The sequence below is a fragment of the Astatotilapia calliptera genome, chromosome 5, assembly GCF_964374335.1.
Source record: "Astatotilapia calliptera chromosome 5, fAstCal68.1, whole genome shotgun sequence".
Lineage (NCBI taxonomy): Eukaryota > Metazoa > Chordata > Actinopteri > Cichliformes > Cichlidae > Astatotilapia > Astatotilapia calliptera.
In genome coordinates this window covers 11,800,235-11,823,320 of record NC_137426.1, presented here as the reverse complement: position 1 = coordinate 11,823,320, position 23,086 = coordinate 11,800,235, and the positions used below count along the sequence as shown (strand labels likewise).

General features: G+C 40.1%; 1 protein-coding gene across 2 annotated transcripts; it reads left to right on the top strand.

The window, feature by feature from the left end:
- The first annotated feature begins 122 nt into the window (after positions 1-122).
- Positions 123-20,510, top strand: pxk (PX domain containing serine/threonine kinase). 2 transcript variants are annotated; one of them, XM_026167253.2, is made up of 19 exons: positions 123-356; positions 4,484-4,534; positions 5,852-5,899; positions 7,096-7,282; positions 8,707-8,784; positions 9,561-9,634; positions 10,411-10,485; positions 10,765-10,869; positions 11,629-11,730; positions 11,834-11,995; positions 12,219-12,336; positions 12,447-12,525; positions 13,678-13,726; positions 13,820-13,897; positions 14,921-15,007; positions 15,161-15,224; positions 15,456-15,515; positions 16,753-16,781; positions 20,148-20,287. In XM_026167253.2, exons 1-18 carry the CDS (start codon positions 255-257, stop codon positions 16,767-16,769), a joined length of 1,536 nt encoding a protein of 511 aa, XP_026023038.1. In that variant the 5' UTR covers positions 123-254; the 3' UTR covers positions 16,770-16,781; positions 20,148-20,287. The 2 variants fall into 2 exon arrangements, with proteins under 2 accessions (XP_026023038.1, XP_026023037.1); XM_026167252.2 differs by lacking the exon at positions 16,753-16,781 and having other exon boundaries at positions 20,148-20,510.
- Positions 20,511-23,086: the final 2,576 nt, after the last annotated feature.

Genomic DNA, 23,086 nt, shown 5'->3' with positions numbered 1-23,086 from the left:
TCATTTGGAAATAGTTTGAGAAACCATTCTCCTCCAAACCAGCAGATGGCGACAAAGCTTCTTTACGGGGTTTCTCGATATCCAATTAAAACGGGGAATCTGCGTGACGTTTGCTCCGAGCTGCGCTTCCTGGTTACGGCATATCCAAGCTAGGCTATCAACTCGCTGGTTGTCTTCTCTCGGGTTTCCGCAGTTCGTCTTCCCCGCGTTGACAGACTGACATCAGATAGAACTTCCACCGCTAACCCTCCAGGATGTCTTTCCTGGAGAAGCCGGCCCCCGGCAGCCTGCTACTAGACGATACAGTGCCCCTGACGGCGATGATCGAAGCCAGCCAGAATCTGCAGTCCCACACGGTAAGTGTTATCCGAAAATCCCCGCCGGTTCACCGCTGACAGCCCGCGGCTTCAACCGTAAAATCGTTGTTAATGTTTCCTCAGCATGACTCACTCATTGGTGCTGCTGTGGCGAAAAATATTAGTTTTCGGGATTTTTTTTCTTACAAGGAGGCGTTTTTAAGTCGATGGCTATGTGGCTAGTTCAATTATCGGACACGCTGGACAAGACTAGTTTCGTTTTAGTGTAGTTTCCCAGACTGTTGCTGTCACTGATTTTCGGTAAGCTTTTCTGCTGATTACAGTGGAGCACTGACACTGGTTTCCCCGCAAGGATCGCTTTCAGAGTCCCCGTTTTTCATTATATACCAAAGTCCTTTAAAATATTTTGCGTTTTTAGATTATTGTTGAAACAGCAACACTCGTTGGCTGATGGTTTGTTTTTGTTTTTTGTTCTTAATGGGCTAATTTAATTTTTGGCATGCAGTCACTCTGAGAAAACAACTCAACTATATTCTGTAGTTATTTTCTTCAGCTGCATATTTTTTAGTGCTGAAAAACAAAAATGTGATTTTTGACAAGTTAACTAGAGCAGATCAAAGTGAGCGTTGGTCTGTGTATATGTAAGCTGATAAAATGTGTGATTATTATTAAGCAACTGCTGAAATCCACAGAAACTGTAAAATCTGATTTTTCATTGGAGTTCGGGGCGGTGTCTGATGGCGTTAAAGGCCAAAGATTTAGAGGCAAAAAGCAATGCCCATGTTACGTTATAGCAAAATGTGCAGCGTTACAATGAGAAGCGTTGGTGAATAAAGTAAACTTGGTGTCGTTGAACTGTCGCGGTTGTCCGATAATGGGTGCATGGCAGCCTGTTTGTTGTTGACAGTCCGGCTGCGATCAGCTGAGCTAGCCAGTTAGCTTTGCACGCTAATGTCAGCACTGTAAAACAGAATCACGTCTTCCACTGAAGGCACTAATACAGCTGGATGTGAGTATTAATCATTAACGTCCTGTTTCCACGTATTTATTTATATCTGTTAATCCACGGGGCTATTGTTTTCCCTCATTCTTCAGCCCACAGTGAGAATAAACAAAAATAAGCAGCTCTCTGTGCGTTTAAAGCTATGTTTTGCTCTTTGTGTGATGCCAGAACTGTCACAAGACCTTTCCAGAGTTTCCCAACATGTAAGCAGCTCCAGAATTAATGCAGCTCTGAGAGGACAGGCCTCTGGTTACTGCACTGTGCTCAGGCAGTAAAGTACTGCTAGTCATTCTGCTCTATCACCAATTACAAACAGCTGACTACACAGAAACAAACACTGATGGGCTTGAGTCTCTCACGGGGTTTCGTTTACAGTGATGTTTCCAACACTGCATTACAGGAGTGCATGCAATGGGAAGAAGCCATTAGATGCAGGGTTCTGTTTTAATTTAATTATTTAAATCATGTTTATGATGCACATCATAAAGTGTCAGTGTGCACTATGGAGGTTTATGGTCTCATTTGGCAGGTGTTACAGCACCTGACACAATCCAGTCAGTGCAACTGTTGTTGTTTTTTACATCTGCTGTTATAGACTCACTCTCTCCACCTCCATTCACTACTCTGAGTGTAATTCATTAGGGCAAAAAAGAGACAAATCACCTCATAAACAAAGTTTTCACTCTTCTGTGGATATGTGAATAATTTGATTATGGTGAGCTCTTCTGGCAGGTAATGTGCAGGTGAAATTCTAATGTGGTAACAACCTTACCGTAATTCGAAGATTTGGGGAATTTAAAGACTTGCTGTAAAATTTCATAACAGCTGGATAAAATTCTGGGGTGATTAGGCATTATTGGTCTGCGAATACAACAGGCGCAGTGTTGTGTTAACTCCCTTAAAAGGAGTGTATTCATTTTATTGTTATTTTTGGCCATTAGATTAACAAAAATCTAATGGCTAAAAATGCTCATCTGTCATCCCTCTGGATGTCCTCTTTCACTGCATCCACGAATATTCTCCGTGCTCTTCTTTTACTTCAACCTGAGCTGCCCCTCTGGCAGTACCTATTTCTGTCCTTTTTTCTACTCCTGTCCATCCTTGTTCCTCTGTCCCTCTCATTGAAAATCTGAGCATCTTAAACTTTGGTTCCGAAAGCTCTACTTCCTCTCTTTTTCTCAGTGGCTTCATCTCCAAACCACACATCATAGGAGATCTTAAAACCGTCCCTTTCTCTCTTGCTGCTGTCTTTTTGTCACAAATTACCCTTGACACTTATCTTCACCAACTCCACCCTGCTTGCACTCTCTGCTTCACCTGTTGTGTGGATGATAGTAAACTCATCCACCTTCTACTGGCTTTCATTCCTCTTCTCTTTAATGCATACCTCCACCTCTCCAGACTCTCTTTCACCTGCTCCCCCCTCTCACTATAGATCACAGTGTCATCTGCAAACATCATAGCCCGAATAAATCAAGTCAAGGTCGCTACAATGGTTCAGTGCACAAATTATAATTCAGTGCAGCTGTTGAATAATGAGAAATGTCAGTTTTCTTTTAGGGTATTTCCTCCTTTCATCATCTTACTTCTGCTAATGCGAATGACATGTGTTTGTTTGTTCTTCAACAGTGATCTGAAAACTTACTTTCGTCTTATTTTCGCTTTGGACGAAGATTTGTGATATAATTCAACATCACCTTGTTTTGTTATCCAATATGAGCAACAAAAACGAAAGTGAACGGAAACAGTAAAAAAGTAAAAGTTCAGCCTTTTGAAACGTATCCATGTAATATCTCAGAAAACTAGTATAAACACAATATTTGCTAGGCAAGAACAGGAAGTTCACATTCATCCTGACTGGTTTCTAAGATATACACATTTGGAAGCTGTACACGTCACTGAATATAAAACATTTTATAAAGACATCGACTAAGAAAACACATTTGGTTTTGTAGCAGTTGTGTATAAAAGTCATCGGTCTGGCCACCTCAGTGGACCTCATGTGAGTGACTTTACTTTATGAAACGAAAGGTTTTAAGAAAAGATAAAAAGACAGCAGTTCAAAAGGTGAAAGAGGAGCTGAGTTTAGTGGCCTGAAGCTACAAAATGTATTAACAAACATCAGCTGGGCGGCGGTGATTTTAGGCCTTTAGCTGTTTATGAAGCTGCTCGGCTCACATGATTGATTGCACGATTACAGCAGAAATCTGAACCTCTGAAAGCTTGAAATAGACGGTGAGTGGACTGAGAGGATTAAAGAGGGGAAAATGCAGGGTTTACACGCTCGGTCCTGTTTTCATATTCGCGTCCATCGTTTCTGACGGTCGAGAAAATATTTTGCTCAGCAGCTTCATTGCAAAGATCTGTGACAAGGATGGCATGCGCAGGCAGATCCTCTGATGTGGATCATTTATGTGGAAATGAAACAGAAAGGGGATTCACCCAACATATGTGAACTCCTTTAACGGTGCCTTTCCCGCACAGCTGGCCTCGCTGCAAGAGTTGTTTGTTTTGTTGTTCAATTTGTAGTTCAATTTTGTTTTCTTTAAGTGTTTTTATTAATTTTTATTTACTGTTTACTACATTTGTGCAAGTGAGTGGATTTTAGTAACAGTTTTGATCGTTAAAACATGAAACCTCATTAAAATCATTATCCTGCTTCCAATTTGGCTTTGGTGGAAACTTTTGTTTTTCACATTCACTCTTCACCTGGCCATCCATCTATACTATCCTAACCAATCCCCTCCCTTCCTTCCTTCTTTCCTTCCTTCCAACCAACCTTCACCTTTCCATGCACATCCATCTTTCTTTCCTTATTTTTCCCTTCCTGCCTTCCTCTCTTCCATCTATCCTTCTTTCTTTCAATTGTTATTTGTTTTCCATCCATCCACCTCCCTGCCTTGCTTCTTTCTTTTCCTTCCTTCCTTCCTTCCCTCCCCTTTTCCATCTTTCATTCCTTTCTTCCTCCATCTATCATCTATCCATTAATTTTGAATTCTTGCATCCTTCTTTCTTGCTTGCTTTCTTCTTTTTAGTGACTCTAAAAGGTTAAATTTAATCCAAGTGAAACCTTATTCTCAGCTCGGCTTTTTGTTTTAAATTACACAATTACACTATATAATAAAACAATGGTTCTATTTTCTATTTTTTCTCTGTCTCTCAGGAGTACATCATCCGAGTCCAGAGGGGTGTGTCTTTAGACAACAGCTGGCAGGTAAATCTTCTAATAACAACCTCAAATTGGTCACCTGGAGAATCAGTGGCCCAACATCCACAGTAGGCACATACTGTACTACAGCTGCCCTCACAAACGTGTAGATTGCGTTTGCTGTTTCATCCTGGCTTTTATTTGTTTCTGTGCATTTTTTTCTCTCTGTTTGCTGATGCATCTGTTTTAGTCTTTAGCAGAAAATTGAAGTAAAACAAATGTGATTTAGAACAGAAGTAATTGTTGCTATACTCCCCTGCCTGTGTGCTGTCTCCTGATAAACATAAAACATATCAGCACAGTAATGCTGTGAGGAACCTCAAGTCATCTTGGGCCGGATATTTACTTTAACCCATGCCTTAAACAAACTTGTAGGACTGCTGTGTCATGTGTACAAAATTGAAAAAAAAAAAAGAAGAAAAACATCCCGTCTCAGAGTGACAAAGAAAACCTCATTTTGCATACGTTTGTTAACTCTAGGCTGAATTGCAGTAATTTTTTATTATCGTGTTCCTTTAAAATCTTCCTGGAAAGCCTCCAGCTGATCCAGAGACTATAAAGAGAGAGCATATTTCTCCCACACTGGCTTCTCTTCTTTGGCTCCCTGTTAAATCTAGATATGAATTTAAAATCCTTCTCACATACGAAGTGTTGACTAATCAGATCCTATATCTCTTAAAGACCTCAAAGTATCTTATTATCCCAGGAGAGCATTTGCATTTGCATTTGCATTTGCTCTCAGACTTCTGGTTTGCTTGTGGTTCCTAGAGTATTTAAAAGTAGAATGGGAGGCAGAGCCTTCAGCTAGTAAGGCCCCCTTTCTTTGGAACCCGCTCCTAGTTTTGATTCTTTCTTACTTTCCTTCTGAAAAAGCTGATAGTTTGGCTGGATCAGGTGACCTTGGAGCATCCTTTAGGTACGCTGCTATAGGCTCAGACTGCTGGGGGAACTTCATGTGATGCACCGAACACCTCTTTATACTCCTGATTTGGTTCTTTCTGTGCTACTCTTCTGTCTTCTCTTTCCTGCCCAACTGGATCTACTGAAGCTCTCTTCCTGTTAAAAAGGGAGTTCTAAAAACATCCTTTGTGTATCATTAGTTCAGTTTTCTTTTTATGATTTTAATTCAGAGCTTGCTGGAAATATCCACCCAAAATGTTTTTAGTGTTAAGCTGTGCAACTTGGAGGAACTTTAAAGAAGGCAGGATACATATGCTCACCTCACATTTTGCCTTCAAAGTCAACGTTTAAAGAATCTTAATGACCTGTAACGCTGCAGTCCTGACAGGTGTGTGTGTGTGTGTGTGTGTGTGTTTGTTGCAGGTGATTCGACGTTACAGTGACTTTGACGTTCTTAACAACAGCCTGATGGTGAGTTCCAGTCATGAACTGCATGACAGCGAATGAAGTATCACTGTGTTTCAGAGACTGACTCGGTATGTAGATCGTTTCATTGACGTTTGAGCAGTTTGAACATTGAATTCGTTATGCTGCTCGCATGAACGTCGTGGAAACGACACACTTGGAGACATCACATAGCTCACAGTAGTCAGCTGTGGAAATGAGCAGCAGTAATATGTGAGAGACTACAAGTGCCTTTAGACACTCATACAGCCACTAAAACAGTGTTGCCCAATCTTCTTCCTGTATGTGAAAGCTCAGAGACGGTTGGTTACGTCCGGTTCAAAACTCTGTTTACATTTTCCTGAAGGCTCGGCTGGTGGTATAAGAGGCCGGCAGTCATCTCTGCACTGATTCATTGTTATTAATGTGCAGCTGAAGTCTTAATTTTAGAAAGTATACAGAGACAAAATGCTACAGGTCTGCAGTCCACAACTACACACAGGGAGGAAATAAAAGCAATGGACAATAGTGGAAGTGCAAACACATACAGTAAGTGGGTTTTATGGATGTAAAATTTACGTTAAATGTTTCTGTAATCTAGTGTTCCTCCATTTTCAGAGAAAGTAGAACAATGCTTAAATCCGGGAAACCACAGTGTGCTCAGTCTGCAAAGCTTCTGCTGATCAGATTATGTTGTGGTTGCTTTTTTGGCTCTGCATATTTCTATGTTGCAATATACAGTGATGCAATACATATAAGAACATGAGCAGCAAATATTGGCATATAGAGGAAGTTTGCATTTCAAAGCTTTCTACCTGACAGGAACATAGACTGAGGAAAAGATCATTTCTATCTAATAATAACACTAAACACTTTATCAGTCAGTTATCATGTCTTCCTGAATGTAACAGTCAGTGGAGCTGGGTTGTATCTGACTGCTTAAGATATGATAGTTACTTGTCTCAGAGTAAAAACATATAATTCCTGGATAACAGGAAGTTAAACGTTTTTCTGCTGAGGCTCTGCATGCTCGTTTCCTCTCCATTGGTCTCACTCTGACCTTGACGTCCCATCAGCCCCCAGTCTTCAGTCAGCATGCAGAAGAACTGTGGAAAACACAGTGACTGTGATTTTCTTTCATGTAGTGTTCCAATATACAGAAAAAACATCTGTTTAAGCCTGTTGATAAAAATATGAATCCTTTTCTCTGTCCTCCTCTTCAGGTGTGCGGCATCACCCTCCCTCTCCCTCCTAAGAAGCTCATTGGAAACATGGACCGGGAGTTCATTGCAGAAAGGCAGAGAGGACTGCAAACTTATCTGGACACAATTACCCAGCATCCTCTGCTTTGCAGCTCCCTCCCAGTCAAGAAGTTTCTGGACCCCAACAACTACTCTGCCAACTACACAGGTTTGCTTGCTCTCCGTTTACTGGATTTCACACACGTCCGTAAGCTTGGCGATTCAGTGGATGTTTGGGACACATTCCTAAATGATCCTGTTAGCCCCCTCCTCTCGAATAAAACGTGAAACGGTTTCAGCTGATTTGATGCCAGAAGATGATTCATGTTTAGCTGTAGACAGAAAACAGCTCGCAAAAGCTCTTTGGCCACCAACAACAAACATGCTACACAGCCTTTATCTCACCTGTTTGATGGTGTTTAGCTGCATATGGTCCCATTAGGACCCAGGGTTAAGCAACAGAACAAACAGAAAATAGGACAGTATATAAAAAAAATGACTATTTTATTATTTTGTTTTCATATGCAGGAATGAACTACAAAAGTAATGTTGGTTTCTAAAATGTGACTGATGGGACTTAAAGGTGCAATCATGTCGGTTTGGTTTGGAGATGCATGAAAGGGTCTTGTGACAGATACATTTTTGTAGTTTTTAACATATTCTGACTTTGGTGCGACAGAGTGACTCAAAAGAGACGAAATATGAGACATGTTGCTGGTTTTTTTTGTTGTTTTTTTTAAACTTTAGTCATCATGCGGTTAATGTGATAAGATCAGCAACACACAGTGAGTGAAGCAACATCCGTTACTTTACAATACAGCCGTTCATGATTCATAACGATTGGTTATTTATTGCATATGAAACAATTTTCTGTCATTGTTGATTTCTTTTGAAGATTCAGAAATCATCAGATTCTCTGAGTTCTCCCGCCCAGCGACCACCAGAAAAGCCAGAAACACAAAAACGATAAACCCAAGATGATGTAACGCGTCAGTATCAGCTTAGGGGTCATGCACGTAAAAAACAAATACAAATAATAAAACACATTTAAAGCTTTATGAGCTCCAGTGGGCAGGGTTCATATCAGATTTGTCTTAGTTGTGAGAGCTGTCGTGTCATCTGCTCATCATTCCCACTTCCTGATATACCAGGAAGCAGATGACATTAAACGGACTGTTAGGAGCAACTGTCATGTACAGTATTTGGGCAGCTGTGTCGATGTGGCTGGTGTTTTCACAGTGTGTGTGTATGATCACTACAGTATGAGGTTCTGGAAACACTGCAGCAGGAACTAAACACTAAATGGCACATCTAGATTGCAATCCTGCAAGATGCAGAACTTTACACAGCTGTAGTTGACATCAAAATTATATATGAGTTCAGAAGTAAAAGGAAGCAAATTTGTCATGGGTCTCTTCCCAGTTTATTTTCTGACTCCTCATATGAAGATTTGTTTGTTTTGGTATATTTCCCACAACGGCTGTAGTCTGAGAACTCATACTTGCAGCTGCCGTGAGCCCATACTCAGAGAGAATGTAATTTAAGGAGACTTTAGTTTCATTAAAGTGTACTGTGTGGCTCTCTTTCTCTCAGAAATTGCCCTGCAGCAGGTCTCCATGTTCTTCAGGTCAGACCCAAAGTGGGAGGTCCTGGAGCCTCTCAGAGACATGGGTAAGTTTAAGTCACATGACATGTTAAAAAGAAATCGGACTGATTCAGTTATAAAACATTAGTGAACAGAGTGCTGTGACTGCAGTTTTTAGAGCGTTGTTTTCCTTTCTAATTAAGATGATCATGGAGAGGTTGGTGGTGTTTGTTCAGACCTTCCATCCAGCTGCTGACATCTGTTATTGTCAATTTATGTTAATCCTCCTACACTTTTTCTTTTAGATTAAAATGCAGTGACTATGGGTTTGTGTCAGCCATTATTTGAATAAATTGAAGTCATTAATTTAATTTATTTTTTGATAAATGGGGAGTAAGCTCAGTGTAATTGAGGACTGACATGTTTCTTTTGTATTTTTTTTTCTTGTTTTGTTTTTCTGTATTTTCACCTGTTTTATTCATTTTTGATTGTACAGCACTACGGTGCACCCTTGTTGTTTTTTAAATTGACTTGATCGCTTTAGCCTTTACAGCTGCAAATGTAATTATGAGAAAATGCTAACTGCTAAGAAGCTGGAGGAATTTTAGGGGGTGGCACAGAAGCTAAAAGCGTTGTTCTGCTAACGGTGACCGGCCAAACCAGTCAGTTAAGACTGAAGCAACAAAATCTGTGCAGCCTATGAGAGCGTAAAGCTGGATATGAATTCAGTGTTTTATTCGTGAGAGGAAGCCCGTGAAGGTGCCTGCAGTATATTAGACTAAATGTTTGACTCTTATTGGCTGAGTTACAGTTAAAGTGAGGCGCTGTTTTCTGTTTGTGGTTTTTTTTTTTTTTTCTCCAGGCTGGAGGATCAGAAAGAAATATTTTTTAGTCAAAAACAAAGAGCAGACCAAAGAGAGGTACCTGCTGAGCTGGGTGAGTAAAACAGAAAGAATTCCTGTGACAATGAAAAATGATGAGTTAAAAATATTGATTAAATATAAATGGTGGCTAAATATCATCTTTTGCCAAAAGCCTCTTCACTGCAGACAACTTGAAAGGCTTTGGAGCTCTTGCGGGCTCTTGTTTGATGAGTTATATTGTAGAAGCACTTATCATAAATATTTATTTTAATGGTTAACTGCATGTAAAGCTGCATGTATAGAATTGCCAATCAAATCATATGAAAACTGGTTTAAAAGTTTGCTAACTTTACCATAAATTACATTTTAAAAGCTTTTTGGAGAGATGAAGATTGTCACATCTCTCTGTGTTTGTAAGTCTGCTAAGGTGACTTTACAGCTCTTGACTTCTGGAAACTCTGATTTATGACTCGTGAGTTAAATCCTTCATATTTCAGTGTCTCAGCCTCCAAACTGATGGCAAGAATGTCAGAAATGCATTATTCAAATAATCTACATTAGATAGCACATGCTGTAATCACCAAAATATTTTGTTTTATAAGATACTGGCAGAGTTCAGAAGACAGTGCACAGAAACAGTTTTCAAGAGTTTAGCAAAAATATGTGGAAACAAGAAAAACTTTGCTCTTTTACATAAGACTTTTTTGGTAAAAATGTGACTATTAAGTGACATTTCTTCCCTCAAAAGCTCAGAAGACATCAAATGATTCAATAAAATTAGGTGATGTTATAGTATCACCCAGCAGGGTGGGGTAACACATGTTTTTGTGTGTGTGTGTGTGTGTGTAGGTGGACCTGGGTCCTGATAAGTTCCTGTCAGACAAAGACCTGCAGTCAGCCATAAAGCTGTTGACCAGCCTGTCTGTACGTACGCACCACATATTTGTCCAAGAATTAGACAAAGCAATCTGTGACATCAGAGCTAGCTAGTGACGTGATCATGTACCTTAATTTGTTAGATCAATTTAGAAACTGTTCATTCTGATGAATTGTCAACTGACTATCCAGCTAAAGCTAGCCAGCTTTGCACATAAATGGCAAAGTTGACTTCACTATAAATGGTATAACAGACAAACACCTGATCAGAGTTGCATATGTTTCCATTTATAGCCTGTAAGTGATTAGACTCCTCTTCCTCGACAGATCCCATATCTCTGTCCACTGTTGTTCTCTAGCACCAGTGAGTCTTCAGCGCTGCTCATCCGGCCGTTCAGTGAGAAGGGCTCTCTGAGAGACCACATCTGTAAGGTAAACAGTCTGTGTGCTCCAGTCAAACTTTCAGATAGTCAAACAGCATCTGAACCAAAGAGAGGCGCCCTGAAATTTCAGCCTAATTTCATGAGTCACAGTTGATGGAACCACTTATTTCTATATGCACATGGTTTATAGTTTTTTTGCACTATTCATATTTTCCCAGTAAGTCAAACTACAATGTGTAAAACCAACAAAAGACAAAGCACTGCTAGCAGTTATTAAATATTAACAATTATTAACCATAATCCCTCTACCAAAGTCAAAAAATGCAGTTTTGTCAGATTCTGCCTGCATTAAAATTGTGCCGGGAATAACACCTGACTTGCCTCCGCCCTACTCAAGACAACTCCTGTCAGTTGTGCTTAAAGTAGCGTTGGGTCTACTTTTTGCAGAAGCTGTGTCAAGCTCCACGCAACAGGTGAGGGAGGCAGGAAGTCAGACGTAGGAACGACATGGAGAAACTGATTTAAACACCCTGAGTAGACTAAACACTCCTAAATGTCTCCCTGTGTGATATGAAGCCATAGCTGAGCAGCATCAGTTGTTAAATTTAAAATAAAACATCGCTGGTGTGCTTTTTACAGAATAGCATTCATCATATTGGAACACATGGGTTGCATTATGGGACTTTTATTGCATGAGGAAGGATTCCTGTATGCGTTGCATTGGTGTGTTTCCTTAAAATAGGCTTGATCAAGCTGTGTTTGTCAAGTTGGTCAAAAGTAGTTCAAACAAAAATCTTCCTTTGTCCAGGTGAAGCCCAGGGAGAGTTACCTGAAGAAGTACTGCAATCCAAAGAAGAGTCAGGGCCTCGAGCTCCCACACATAAAGCTGTACGGCCGACAGATTTTGGAGGTACAGACACACATATACACACAGTCACATATACACACACACATGTATGCACACATACATATATATACATACACTGTGTGACTATCTCTGTGTTTATATCCAGGGACTAAAGCTCCTCCATGACGCTGGTATATTTTTTGGTCACCTGCACACGTCTAACGTTCTTGTCGATGACGGCGTGTGTCGACTGATGGACGTGGAGAACGGCATGCTGGGAGTTCCCTCTGCACTGCGACCTGCCTTCACCCAGTTCAGAAAAATTAACGTATGTGCGCACACTGACTCAGTTTGGATTAGCCTGATTAGTTGAGGCTAAAATAAGACCTAAACCTAAACACAGAGATTCTTTTTATCATTGATGTAGTTAGTGTGACCTCTGAAATGATTTATTAAGAACTGAGAGACTAAATAAACCAAGTGTGCCAGATGATCCACAAACTGTTGTTTGAAGGTTTGAGAGACAGAAACTGTTTGTGTGTTTACGGCAGACCACAGAGAGCATTGATGTCTTCTGCTTTGGACATTTACTGTACGAGATGACGTACGGCCGACCGCCAGACAGCGTGCCCATCGAGCAGTACCCCCCTGCCCCCTCCACAGCTGTGGGTCTGTAAATACACACACACGCATCCTGTATTTTAATATGTAGAGACCGAATGTCTAAATGGAGCAATTGCAGTTTTATTGTTGCTGATCTTTGATGGTTTATTTTTCAGGGTCGGTGCTGCAGTCCATTCTGTCCACAGAAGCTTGTAAAAGTGGGATGCCAACAGTGTCGGCACTCATGCAGACGCCGTGAGTTCACCTCTTTTTATTTTTTAAAGTAAAACACAGCTTGAAAGCCCTCGGGGAGTCTTTGTTATCCCACAAGCGCACATAGGAGCTTTTTTATTTATTTTTTAAAGTTATGTCTACACAAACCCAAAAAAGGACTGTAAATGCATGTTCTCTCCATCATAGCTGCAGAAATCTGCCAAATGTAAAGATTCACATAAATCAGCAGTTTGTCTGCGGACAGATGACCTTGTTTCAGTTTCTGTAAAATGAGGTTGTCTTACAGTCTTGTTTCCCCACCATCAGCCCAGAGAACCAGGGCCTTCCTTCATCTGGCTTCTTGTCTCTGACTTGTTGACATTGTTAAACTTGTCAAGGGCCAAAGCTGGTATAGTTCTCAGGGTCCTCAAAAGCATGCAAGCCTGCCCTCTTTGGCACTGTGACATTTGCACATGAGTGGGAGAGGACTTTCCAGCTAAATTACTCCTAATTCAGTTACGCTTTTTCTGTGTGAAACAAACCTACAGTGGAGAGGATGAAAAGAACACTTTATAAGGCTCTTATACAGATTGTGTGATACATGGCTTTTAATGCCTTTTATTTATTTATTTTTAGATAATGAGGTAAGCATATGTTCAAATAATCCCTGTGAGACAAAGGTTCAGATGTCAGGCTGCTATAAACACTCAGTTTAAGACTGTTTTTACCTTGACTGCCTGAAGGACTGATGAGCTCATGTAATGGCCACTGTCTGTTTGTCCCGCTTACAACATTTGGATGAGATTAATTTGTGCTGACTGTTTCACCCTCTTTTACTTCTCAGTAGATTTTAATATCATTAGTTTTTGCAATACAGCCAACTAGTGACAACAAAGTGTTGTGCTGTGTTTTTGTACTTCACACATTACAATAGCCTTTGAATAGTCAGGGATTGTGAACTGGGTGAGCTACTGCATCACTGACATTCCGGTTCTGCTCCTGGCTCTGTATGATGTCAGTGAGAGGAGGACATCCTCATGTGGCTGCATCGGGTACACAGCTTTGTCTGTGAGAGCTAAAGCCTCAGCCACTGCCTGTTCAATTTTGTGTTTATGAGCGGCAGACAGTCACATAGAAGCTGAATAAAGAGAAGTGTAAGGTTTATTTTTCTGAGCCAAAGTTTTTGTTTTCCAGGCTTTTCAGCGATGTCCAGCTTCAACGTTCAGAAAAGCTCCAGATTAAGGTGAGCGGTTTAGTTTGACGTTATTGCCGTGAGTTTGTTCAACAACAAAGATGAAGAATAAAAACAAATAATATCTTAAATATCCTCCTCCAGGTCCCCGGCAGGCTGAAGGAAGCACTGAAAGCAGCAAAGGAGAGCCTGGAGAAAAGGCTGCTAGAGGAGCAGAGACTGGTGGGTCAACATTCTTCTGTCCTCCCACAGTACTTGAGCAATAATTTTTCTGCATTGCTGTTTGTTTCTTTTTCTTTCTTTTTTTTTACTTTTGCGGTTTAGCTCAGGCTTAATGCTCCACAGATCACTGTATTTCCCATAATCCTTGATAATGTAGGTAGAATATTTCCAAGTCTGTCCACTCTGTCGGTAAACACAAAAAGAGGAAGTTTTAAGCTTAAGACAGCAACTTTGTAGAAACTTGCCTTGATTTGATTAACACAGACAGTTACGGGAACAAAGACTCTGTATTTTCCCCCACTTGCATTAAAAGCACACAGGAAAGTATGACCAGTATGAGTAAGAGGAAAGATTTAAGAGAGACCTGAAAAAGTGTGAATCTGTTCTTGATCAGTTTGGTCACAGTCATCCAGGCTGGATTTCACCAGAAGAGAAGAACATGGGGTAAAAAGCTGTGTGAGCAGCATTGTTAGTAAAGTTCAGCTAGTAGGCTGACATGTTGTGACATGAATCATACACCTGGTGTCTCTTAAATCACTGTAAACATTTTGGACTTTCTGTGTGAAACAAATAAGGTGAAATCAGTTTATGGCTATAGACTGTATATTAAAGATGGATGCGGCTTACAGATGCTTTAATGTCTCAAACCTGCACTATTTCTAACAGCCAGCAGGGGGGGATCTTTTTTTTTCCTGATGAGTTTATAGAGTCGCTTGCTTCAAGTCTAAATGAACACAAGTTGATGTTCAAATGCTTGAGGCTTCTAAGGTTTTGCCAGTGGATGATGTAATGTTGGCTATGTCCATCTATTATATACAGTCAAGACTCAAAACTCTCGGGTGACCCAGAAAAACAAATTTATTCTGGTGTTATTTGCTTAATTTGTTCAAGAATATTCAGCGTCAGAAATACAGGATACACAGATCTACGAGCACGTCTAAGTGCAGTGTTACAGGGTGGCCAGTTTTTATGAGAAATTTCCTGATGTTGAAAATAACTTTCTGTATGACTGTCTGATTGCAGCTGCACCAACACAGGAGGTTGACCAGAGCTCAGTCTCATCACTGCTCAGAGGAGGAGAAGAAGAAGAGAAAGATCCTGGCGAGGAAGGTCAGCACGCACGAGCAGCTCTAATTAAAGTTTAACACCTCCTCTGTGATGAAAACGGGTTGTTGTTTTCTGTCTGAAGTGAAATACATTTGATATACACAGCCTACAGATCGTTCCAGAATTAAACACACAGCTATGTTTTTATCTTTGCAGAAGTCCAGACATTCAGCTTATGAAAATGAAGAAGATGTCTCGGTCCGAAATAACAATAACTCTGGTAGGTCGCTGCTGTTAGAGGCATTTCTTGGCACACGAGCGCCGCCGCCATCTGTCAATGAGATCAGGAATTTAGGACAGAGTATGTGAGGCTGGCTGTGATGGCACATGCAGCTTTCATCTGTTACTGTTAAAGAGACCATCTAACCTCTAACATGCCAGGAGATGTTAAAGTTTAAGGGTCACTCTCAAGTTAAAGATGATTAAAGGGGTTTCTTTGTCCCGTCTTCAGGTTCTGGAGCTAGTTCCCCGCCCACATGCCCCTCCTCCCCCACTCCCCCATCAACCACAGGTACGTCGGTCAGACTGTCTTTACAGCTGTCACTTTAACTGCCTGCTTTTCTCCCGCCTGTCTCTTTGTTTTGGACATTGTCAGACAGACTGTGTCGGGCCCCCCTGTGACGAGAACCTGCCAGGGCTGTGCTGTGACTCACATCAATAACAGTTTTCATCTGAAATTTGCGTGTTTGATTATAAAGACTAATCATTAACTTGAAATGTCTGTCTCTGTCTCTTCACCTCTTCTCTCATCGTGTGGTTTTCAGGCAGGTATCTGTCTCTGCAGTAGTAGTACATCTTATTGACTTTGTTTTGTCTCTAGGTAGGTGAATGCAGGGTGGGAAACCTGGATGTTTCATTTCATATTTTAAACTTTAAATCTGCCAAAATTTTGTATTTTTCTTACTGTTTAAAAAAAGAAAAATCTACGTGCTGTGTGTCGGTCCATCCCCAGTGGTATGAAACATTGATGTAGCCACAGTTTCATCATCTGAAAACTGAACCACAAGCTTCTGGGATGGTCTGTTTCACACAAACGGCACCAGCAACACACACAATGAAGAGGGTTAGTTTATAATGACTTGAAATAAGTTCAGCAGAAGCTGATCTGCTATAACTTCCTGTGTCAGAGCACCTGTCAGTCAACACAGCCACGCCTAAAACTCTGTTATCAAGGTGGTTAAGCTTTTCATCCATCCATTCTCTTGCGCTTTTTGTTTTAGTATTTTACTGTAGTTTTAATACTTCAGCCTCGTTTGAAAGAAAATGGGATGGACAGGCAGACAAAAGAAAACCATAATACCTTCAAACACTTTGAGGAAGTTTCTTTAATTTTGGTACAAACCATAGACTGTATTCAGAAGATGGACATAGCCTTTGGTATTCTCCATTTCTAAACTTGGCACACAGATTGTGCTTTTTTTTTTTTTTTTTTGTACTTAATACCAAAGCGCTGGTGCTTTATGCCATCTAGATTTCTCTGCAATATATTTAATCTAAACTTGGTTCAAGACATACATCTGTAAACTGTACATCATATAGAGCAGCAAGAAAAATATAAAATGTCACCAACTTACAAAACCTGCTGACACAAAGTCAACACCAGCTTCCTTCCCTACTGTTAGTGTCTCCTCTCTGCTTTCCTCTCCCTTCTCCTCGTCCTGGTGATACTGTGTAAATGCTGATTGGTCCACTGAACAGATAACTGTCATCTCCTTCTCTCTCTCCTTCCTGTGCTGTCTCCACTGTAGAGCATGCTCCATTCTGACCGTGTCTTTGGGTAAAGTAAAAGATTCTGATGTCAATGATGATGAAGGTCTCCAGTGGGTTTTTTTTTTTTTTTTTTTTTTTTTAAAGCTGTTGTATACCCCAGTTCCTCGTTATAAGACCTGGTCACATTTATGAAGGCCGCTAATGAAGGAAAGAGATTGATTTAAACTGTTTGGTCTATTTGTAATCAGACTTTTATACTCATGTCCATTAATCCTTTATCTTTTTTTTTTTTTTACGCTGTCAAATAGTCTTTGATTCAGAAACATCAGCAGCGTTTGATCATTTCAAACCAAACTGCCAAACTGAGTTTATGTAATCACTGTGTCTTATTGGCTAATCTCGCTCTCATAGGTTTGAGTCCTGAAATGAAAAATGAAAGAACTTGTTAATGGGGGTGTACGCACATCTTTAAAAAAAAAAAACTCACAATCTGCAATGATTTCCAAACATCACAGGCGGTCAAACTCCTTCTTGACTTAGACCGGCTGTTTTCATTGGAGATTGTGATTGGTCAGCTTTGCCTGGTCAGTCTGTTAGAGCACGTCTGTCTGTCTGTTTGTTTTGTCTGATGGTTATTTGGTTAGGGTGAGGTGACACTATTTTTTCTTTTTTCCATCATCATCATTCCAACACTTTGTGAGGTGGTATTAGTTGAATTTTCTCTGTGCCATTAGCTGTGAAATGTCTTTTCATTTTACCCCCATAGCTTTTCCTCCCTGCCTTACACAGCTCTTCTGCAGATCACAAAAAACTCATTTTATTTAAGGTTTTTCTGTATCTTTTGTTTTTATTTTTTATTTTTATTACATATTCAGATAATTCTTCGTCCACAGCAATCTTAAAGAAACTAACTTTTGGATTAAATGGGTGTTTTTAATATGCATATATAACTGGCCAAAACCTCTTTCTTTAGGCCCAGCAATAAAAACATCTCATCAGTTTTATTTAAACCAAGTAAATAACTGTTCAGAGGGGCTTGAGGTTTCTCCAAACCACAGATGGTCTGAAAGGTCAAGTCAGTGCTGAAGACCCTTAAACCTGTCAAGGCCAGCAGGCGGCGATTTGTGTGGTTGCAAAAAAAAAGGGCAGCTGTATGGATGTATACGGGGAAAATGGCTCTTTCCTGAGGAGTTAATGGGTTCAATTGGTAGTCTCGGGTCATGCTGAATAAAACATGAAGTCCATTTTGTAAATTGTGATGATCATAATAGTCAGAAAGAACCATCATCTTCCTTTACTTGTCACCCCTGGCTTCTAAACACCAAAATGAATGAGAATCAGCTCAAGCCTTCGTAACCAGACTAAAACAATGGGTGCCACTGTGGCAGCATGGTTTTAATTATTAATTTTTTAAAATTTTTTTTAGTATTATTATTGTTGTTGTTGTTTTGTTTTTTTTTATTTATTTTTTATAATACTGTTTATTGTACAAACTTGTTGTCAGTTGGTCAGACGCAGTCTGTAGGAGGTGGCATTGTCAGTGATGACAGGTGTCATTGAAACTGATGTAAACTGTATGATTTTGTGATCAATTTTAAAAAACAAACAAACAACTTAACTTTAAACATTCCAGCTCATTACAGTAGCAAACCTTTACAAAACCTAATAACTGAAACAATGTGACACTTAAATCGGGTGCACAACATGTGGTCACAGATTTCAGTTCAAATTTGTCGATTTAACCGTGAAATGTGGTCTCACTGAGAGTGTAGCTGTGGACGTTAACAGAAGAGTCATCTGAATATTACATGAAAAATCCCTGAAGGTCACTGTGGTTGCCAAACGTAATGAAAGTGATCTTGTCACACAGCTATCCTGGAGAAAAATCAGTCGCCACAAAAGGTTCTGCACTCGCTAAATTATTACAGTTGGATTTTTATGTTTAAAAAATCATCAATCATCCCCAAACACCCTGAGTGCACAGAACGGTTTCTCCAGGTCGGCTGCCATCTGTCAGACTGATGGATGTCCTTTCATTATGTCACGGATTATTCACTGTGGAGTTGGCGAACTCCAGTCGTGGCTATTGGCCTCCGCTTTACCCACATGTTAACGCTTCCCAGCATTTTGCTTCTTTGCCTGTAATCCCTGACTTTCACGGAGCTTGGGGATGCAGAATGGCGCAGCTGTAAGAGGCGTAACGGGTTTGAGTTCAATTCACCATCAGTTCAATGTTCAGGAAACAAAGGAATATGAGGCCAAAAAGTCCCAGAATGCACTGCTGTAAGAGTCATCCAATCAGAGAGAGCTTGGAATTCTGTTGCTGTGGATGAAGAACTCTGATTTCATTCTGATAGAAGCTGGTACTGAAGTTCGTGAGTGCTGCTCTAACTGGAGCCGTTTGTATAGAGAAAAGGACAAAAGAGACCTCACTAACTACATGTGTATTAATTTTAAGAACCACTAGACTGTGTTTCTCACAAGTATTTGGAGAAAACATGTCCGAGTAGTGTCAGGAATTGAGAGTTGTTCCATTGAAATTGATGATGGATTGAGTTCAGCCTGGTCATAGTGATATTTGAGATTGCTGCTTTCACAAAGATAAAGTCTCTCTGGAAACAGCGCCCATCTTTTCTTTAGACACATAAAATATCATCAAGACAATATCTAAATAAAGTACATAAAATGCATTTATGTGATAGAAGTTATGTATTAACGGGTATAAATTAGAGCTGTGAGGCATGTGTTCCATTTGTGACACATAGGTATGTATATTTTAGATTCAGTGCAGAGATTAATTCTTCCTAGTGATGTCTTTTGTAATCACACACTTAGAAAGACCTAAATTATGCTTCAAAGGTGGCAACGATTATAAAAGGTTTCCTTAAGTATCAAACTAATCCAATGATTCATGGATAAACTTTAAAGAGAAACTAATAACCAAAATGTGAACAGATACAGGCCAGTTAAGTGACCATAAATATCAAAAATCCCTTTGGTACTAAACATTTGTCCCAGTTTACAAAAAAATAAATACATTTGTACCTCCAGATGACTCAATTGAAAATTTTCTTTTGCTTATTAGAAATTACCAAAATGACTATAAATTATCAAATGAGTACGAAGTCGTGGATACCCAAACTTCAGTCTTACTGTGTTTCTTTGTGGAACTGGTTTACTTTCTGCCAGTGTTAAGTGTCTCCATTAAAACTGACAGTGGGCAGGTTAGTGTTCATGTGGAAATAATTAGGTGAAACATGATCATCCTTGTTTAGCGTTCCAAGTTCTTTTAGATCCATAAAGTTTTCCAGGTTACTTCAGATCAGAACCAGATTCCAGAGCATCTTTGTGCAATCAGCTGCAGAGGAATATTCCCTGAAACCTTTGTTTTTCCTCTAACACTTCCTCCTGTTTATGCTTGTCTCGTACCCAGGATCCCACACTGCTCCTGCCCCTCCACCTCCTCCACCGCCACCTCCTCCCCCCTTACAGGACTCATCCTCCTGTCCTCCTCCTCCTCTGTCCTCCTCTAATGGAGCGGGAGGAGGCCGTGCCGCCTTGCTGAGCTCCATCCAGACCTTCAGTAAGGGCAAACTGAAGAAAGCCGATACCATCGACCACAGCAAACCCATCGTCTGACCACGTCCACTGACACAATCTGTCCTCAATATGGCAACATGACCGACACACCAGTTCTGCACTGTGGTGAAGGCCCTCCCCCAAGATGTGAAAAAATCACTAACAAAAGATCCAAGTACAATTTTTTTGTTTTTATTGCTGTTTCTGCTTCCCCCCCACCCCCCCACCCCCCCCTCCTGCTTTTTTTTTAACTTTTAATGTATTGCTGTGGTTGGAGAGACTCGAGGACAGGTGGGGTAAAATGGCGACCCCTGTTTGCTCTTTGAAACATGCTGGACAATCTTAGGCACCTTAAGGTTTTGTCTTTTCTGGTTACTTTGTCCTTAAAAGACAGACAACGGATAAAAACCGGGAAACTGAATCGGGTGAGCTTTTCTTCTGGCTGATCTGCGGACAGCCAGCTGGCTTAATTTTTGTTCTTTGTGCTTGTAAAAGTAGCACTTAAAAATGTGTGAGAAGAAATTGTGGAGCAACCATGGATTCCTGCCCCCTGCTCGATGGTGAAGTTGCATTTTGTGGATATAGGACTCTTAATTTCAGTACTTCGATGGTGTCAGAGTGCTTCACCAGTCCTGAGTATGGAGTAGACCAAACTTTCCTTTTAAATCATCTCTGAACAGATGATTCAGGCTGAGTTTCCTCACAACTGAGCTGCAAAACACACCTACAGGTCGTCTCTGTCTGTAATTAACTCATCGTCATGCCGTGTATTGAATTAAAACAAAATACCAATGCAGTGCATTGTTCAAGAAAAAGTCAACTTCCTGGTTTGAGAGTTTGAAAGCAGAAAAAAAGTTTATTTGCTTCTTATTGATCTGCAGATATTTTTCAGTTGAGTATCAAACATCACATTGAAATTACAGACAGAAATGACTGGAGAGCAAAAGTGTTTGTTGCAGCACAAAACAGTGGAGGTTTAACCGGCGCTCTGCTCATTGGTCTGTTTCTCTGCATTGCATTTCCCCCAGTTGTCTCCACAGTTCTTCAGACTGTACCCTCTCTCTCACGAGCTCTTTAAGCATGAAACAATCCCAGTTTAGATTGATTCTGAACATCTTTATCTCCTTTTTTTTCCCCTTCTTTTGGACCAAACTGGCGCAATATTTTGCACGAGGCAGAGCACAAAACGAAGAGCAGCTAAATGAATAGGAAGCTACAAACTACACTACGTGTGTTTTCATCCAGCTGTTTGTTTGTGCACACTTATTTGATGATGGTATGAGGGGGCAATGGGAGGTTTAGGAGAAATAACCCCCCCAGAAATAAGAGGTGGGAAAAGTATAATGGAGGGAGATGTGATGTACAGTGTTTAATAAATTTATTAGACCACCTGTTATAAAAGAAAAACCATTAGATCAGAGCTATATCATTATTTATGAGGCAAACTGAATTCATCTTTTTACAGCCAAATGTGAGCCGGCACTCTGGAGTGCTGTGAGTGGAAGTCAGAAATAAATCAATCAACATTCAACCACAAGCTTTTCTGTTCAGAAATACATGTAAATGACTCTAATTTGGCATCTTAATCAAAATATATCATGCTTTAATTTTGTTCTTGTAAAACAGTAAATTTCCAAATTCATGGATAACAAAAACAAGTATTTTTTTTTTTTATTATTAGAAATATTTTGATTCAAAAACTTGCACATTCTGCTACAGAAATGAATAAAAGAACAAATTTGTTAATTACCAATACTGATTACTTATGCAGCTGGGGCATAAACCTTATGCTGGGAGGTGGACTAATAAATTTAGGCGCTGTGCGTGAAGCAAGTAACATCTGTGTGAGGAAATAAGGTGTGATTGTGTGCATCCCAGCTCCTTTCACTCACAGTTGATGAAAACCGTTTCCCAGAATTCTCCTTAGCTCTGCGCTACAGTTGGATTAAAGGGAAATGAACAATAACATTAATGCTCTCACCTGGTATCCTCACAGTCTCTCATTTTAGTGCAGCATGAATTTAAAATTAGCCGCCTGCTGTTGAGGTTTATCGTACATCATTGCGTCTGTACTGCCCCGCATCAGAGCAACTTGGATGCACAGCGACGAGCAGCTCGGCTTCTGATTGTGTGCAGGGTCTTAAATTAATCTCACATCACATTTTCTCCTGACCTAAAGTAAATCCTCAATTTTTTTTTTTTTTACCTAATTTTATTTTGGTCCATCAGTCTCTTCACGTCACTGACCAGAGTCCAGATCATTTCTAATCATCCTTCCATTCACAAGTAAACTACAGATAATGCGTTGACATCAACATTACAACATTACATGTACTTCTGGGAATAGTTAACCTAATGCCACAAACTATGGAAGTTTGAACCAAGGCTTTAGATGTGTAACCGGTTCATTATTGACCTGAGTGTATTTGGGAAGATTATTCTTGCTCATATAACTGTTTCTTTCCAAGCATGCAGTGCTGTGTAACATTAAACACAAATAACATTCAGCACTAAAGTTTTGTGGATGAAGTGCAGCCCCATAGAGCTCAGCTCGCCTTCAGGATTAACTTCAGACCCTGATATCTGATTTTGATTCTTTAACATTTGTTTTTTTCCTCTGTTTTAATGTTTGTGTCCAGACTTTTGTTTGTTTTTATTGTGCCATACCCATTTGGGTGATAGTGCCTAAAGAAATCTGAATGTTTTTTTGTTATTGTACATGACAGTATGTCACATGGATCTCATCGGTTTGTGGATGGTAGTATGCCAACGCTTCAGCATGTGGCTTAGACT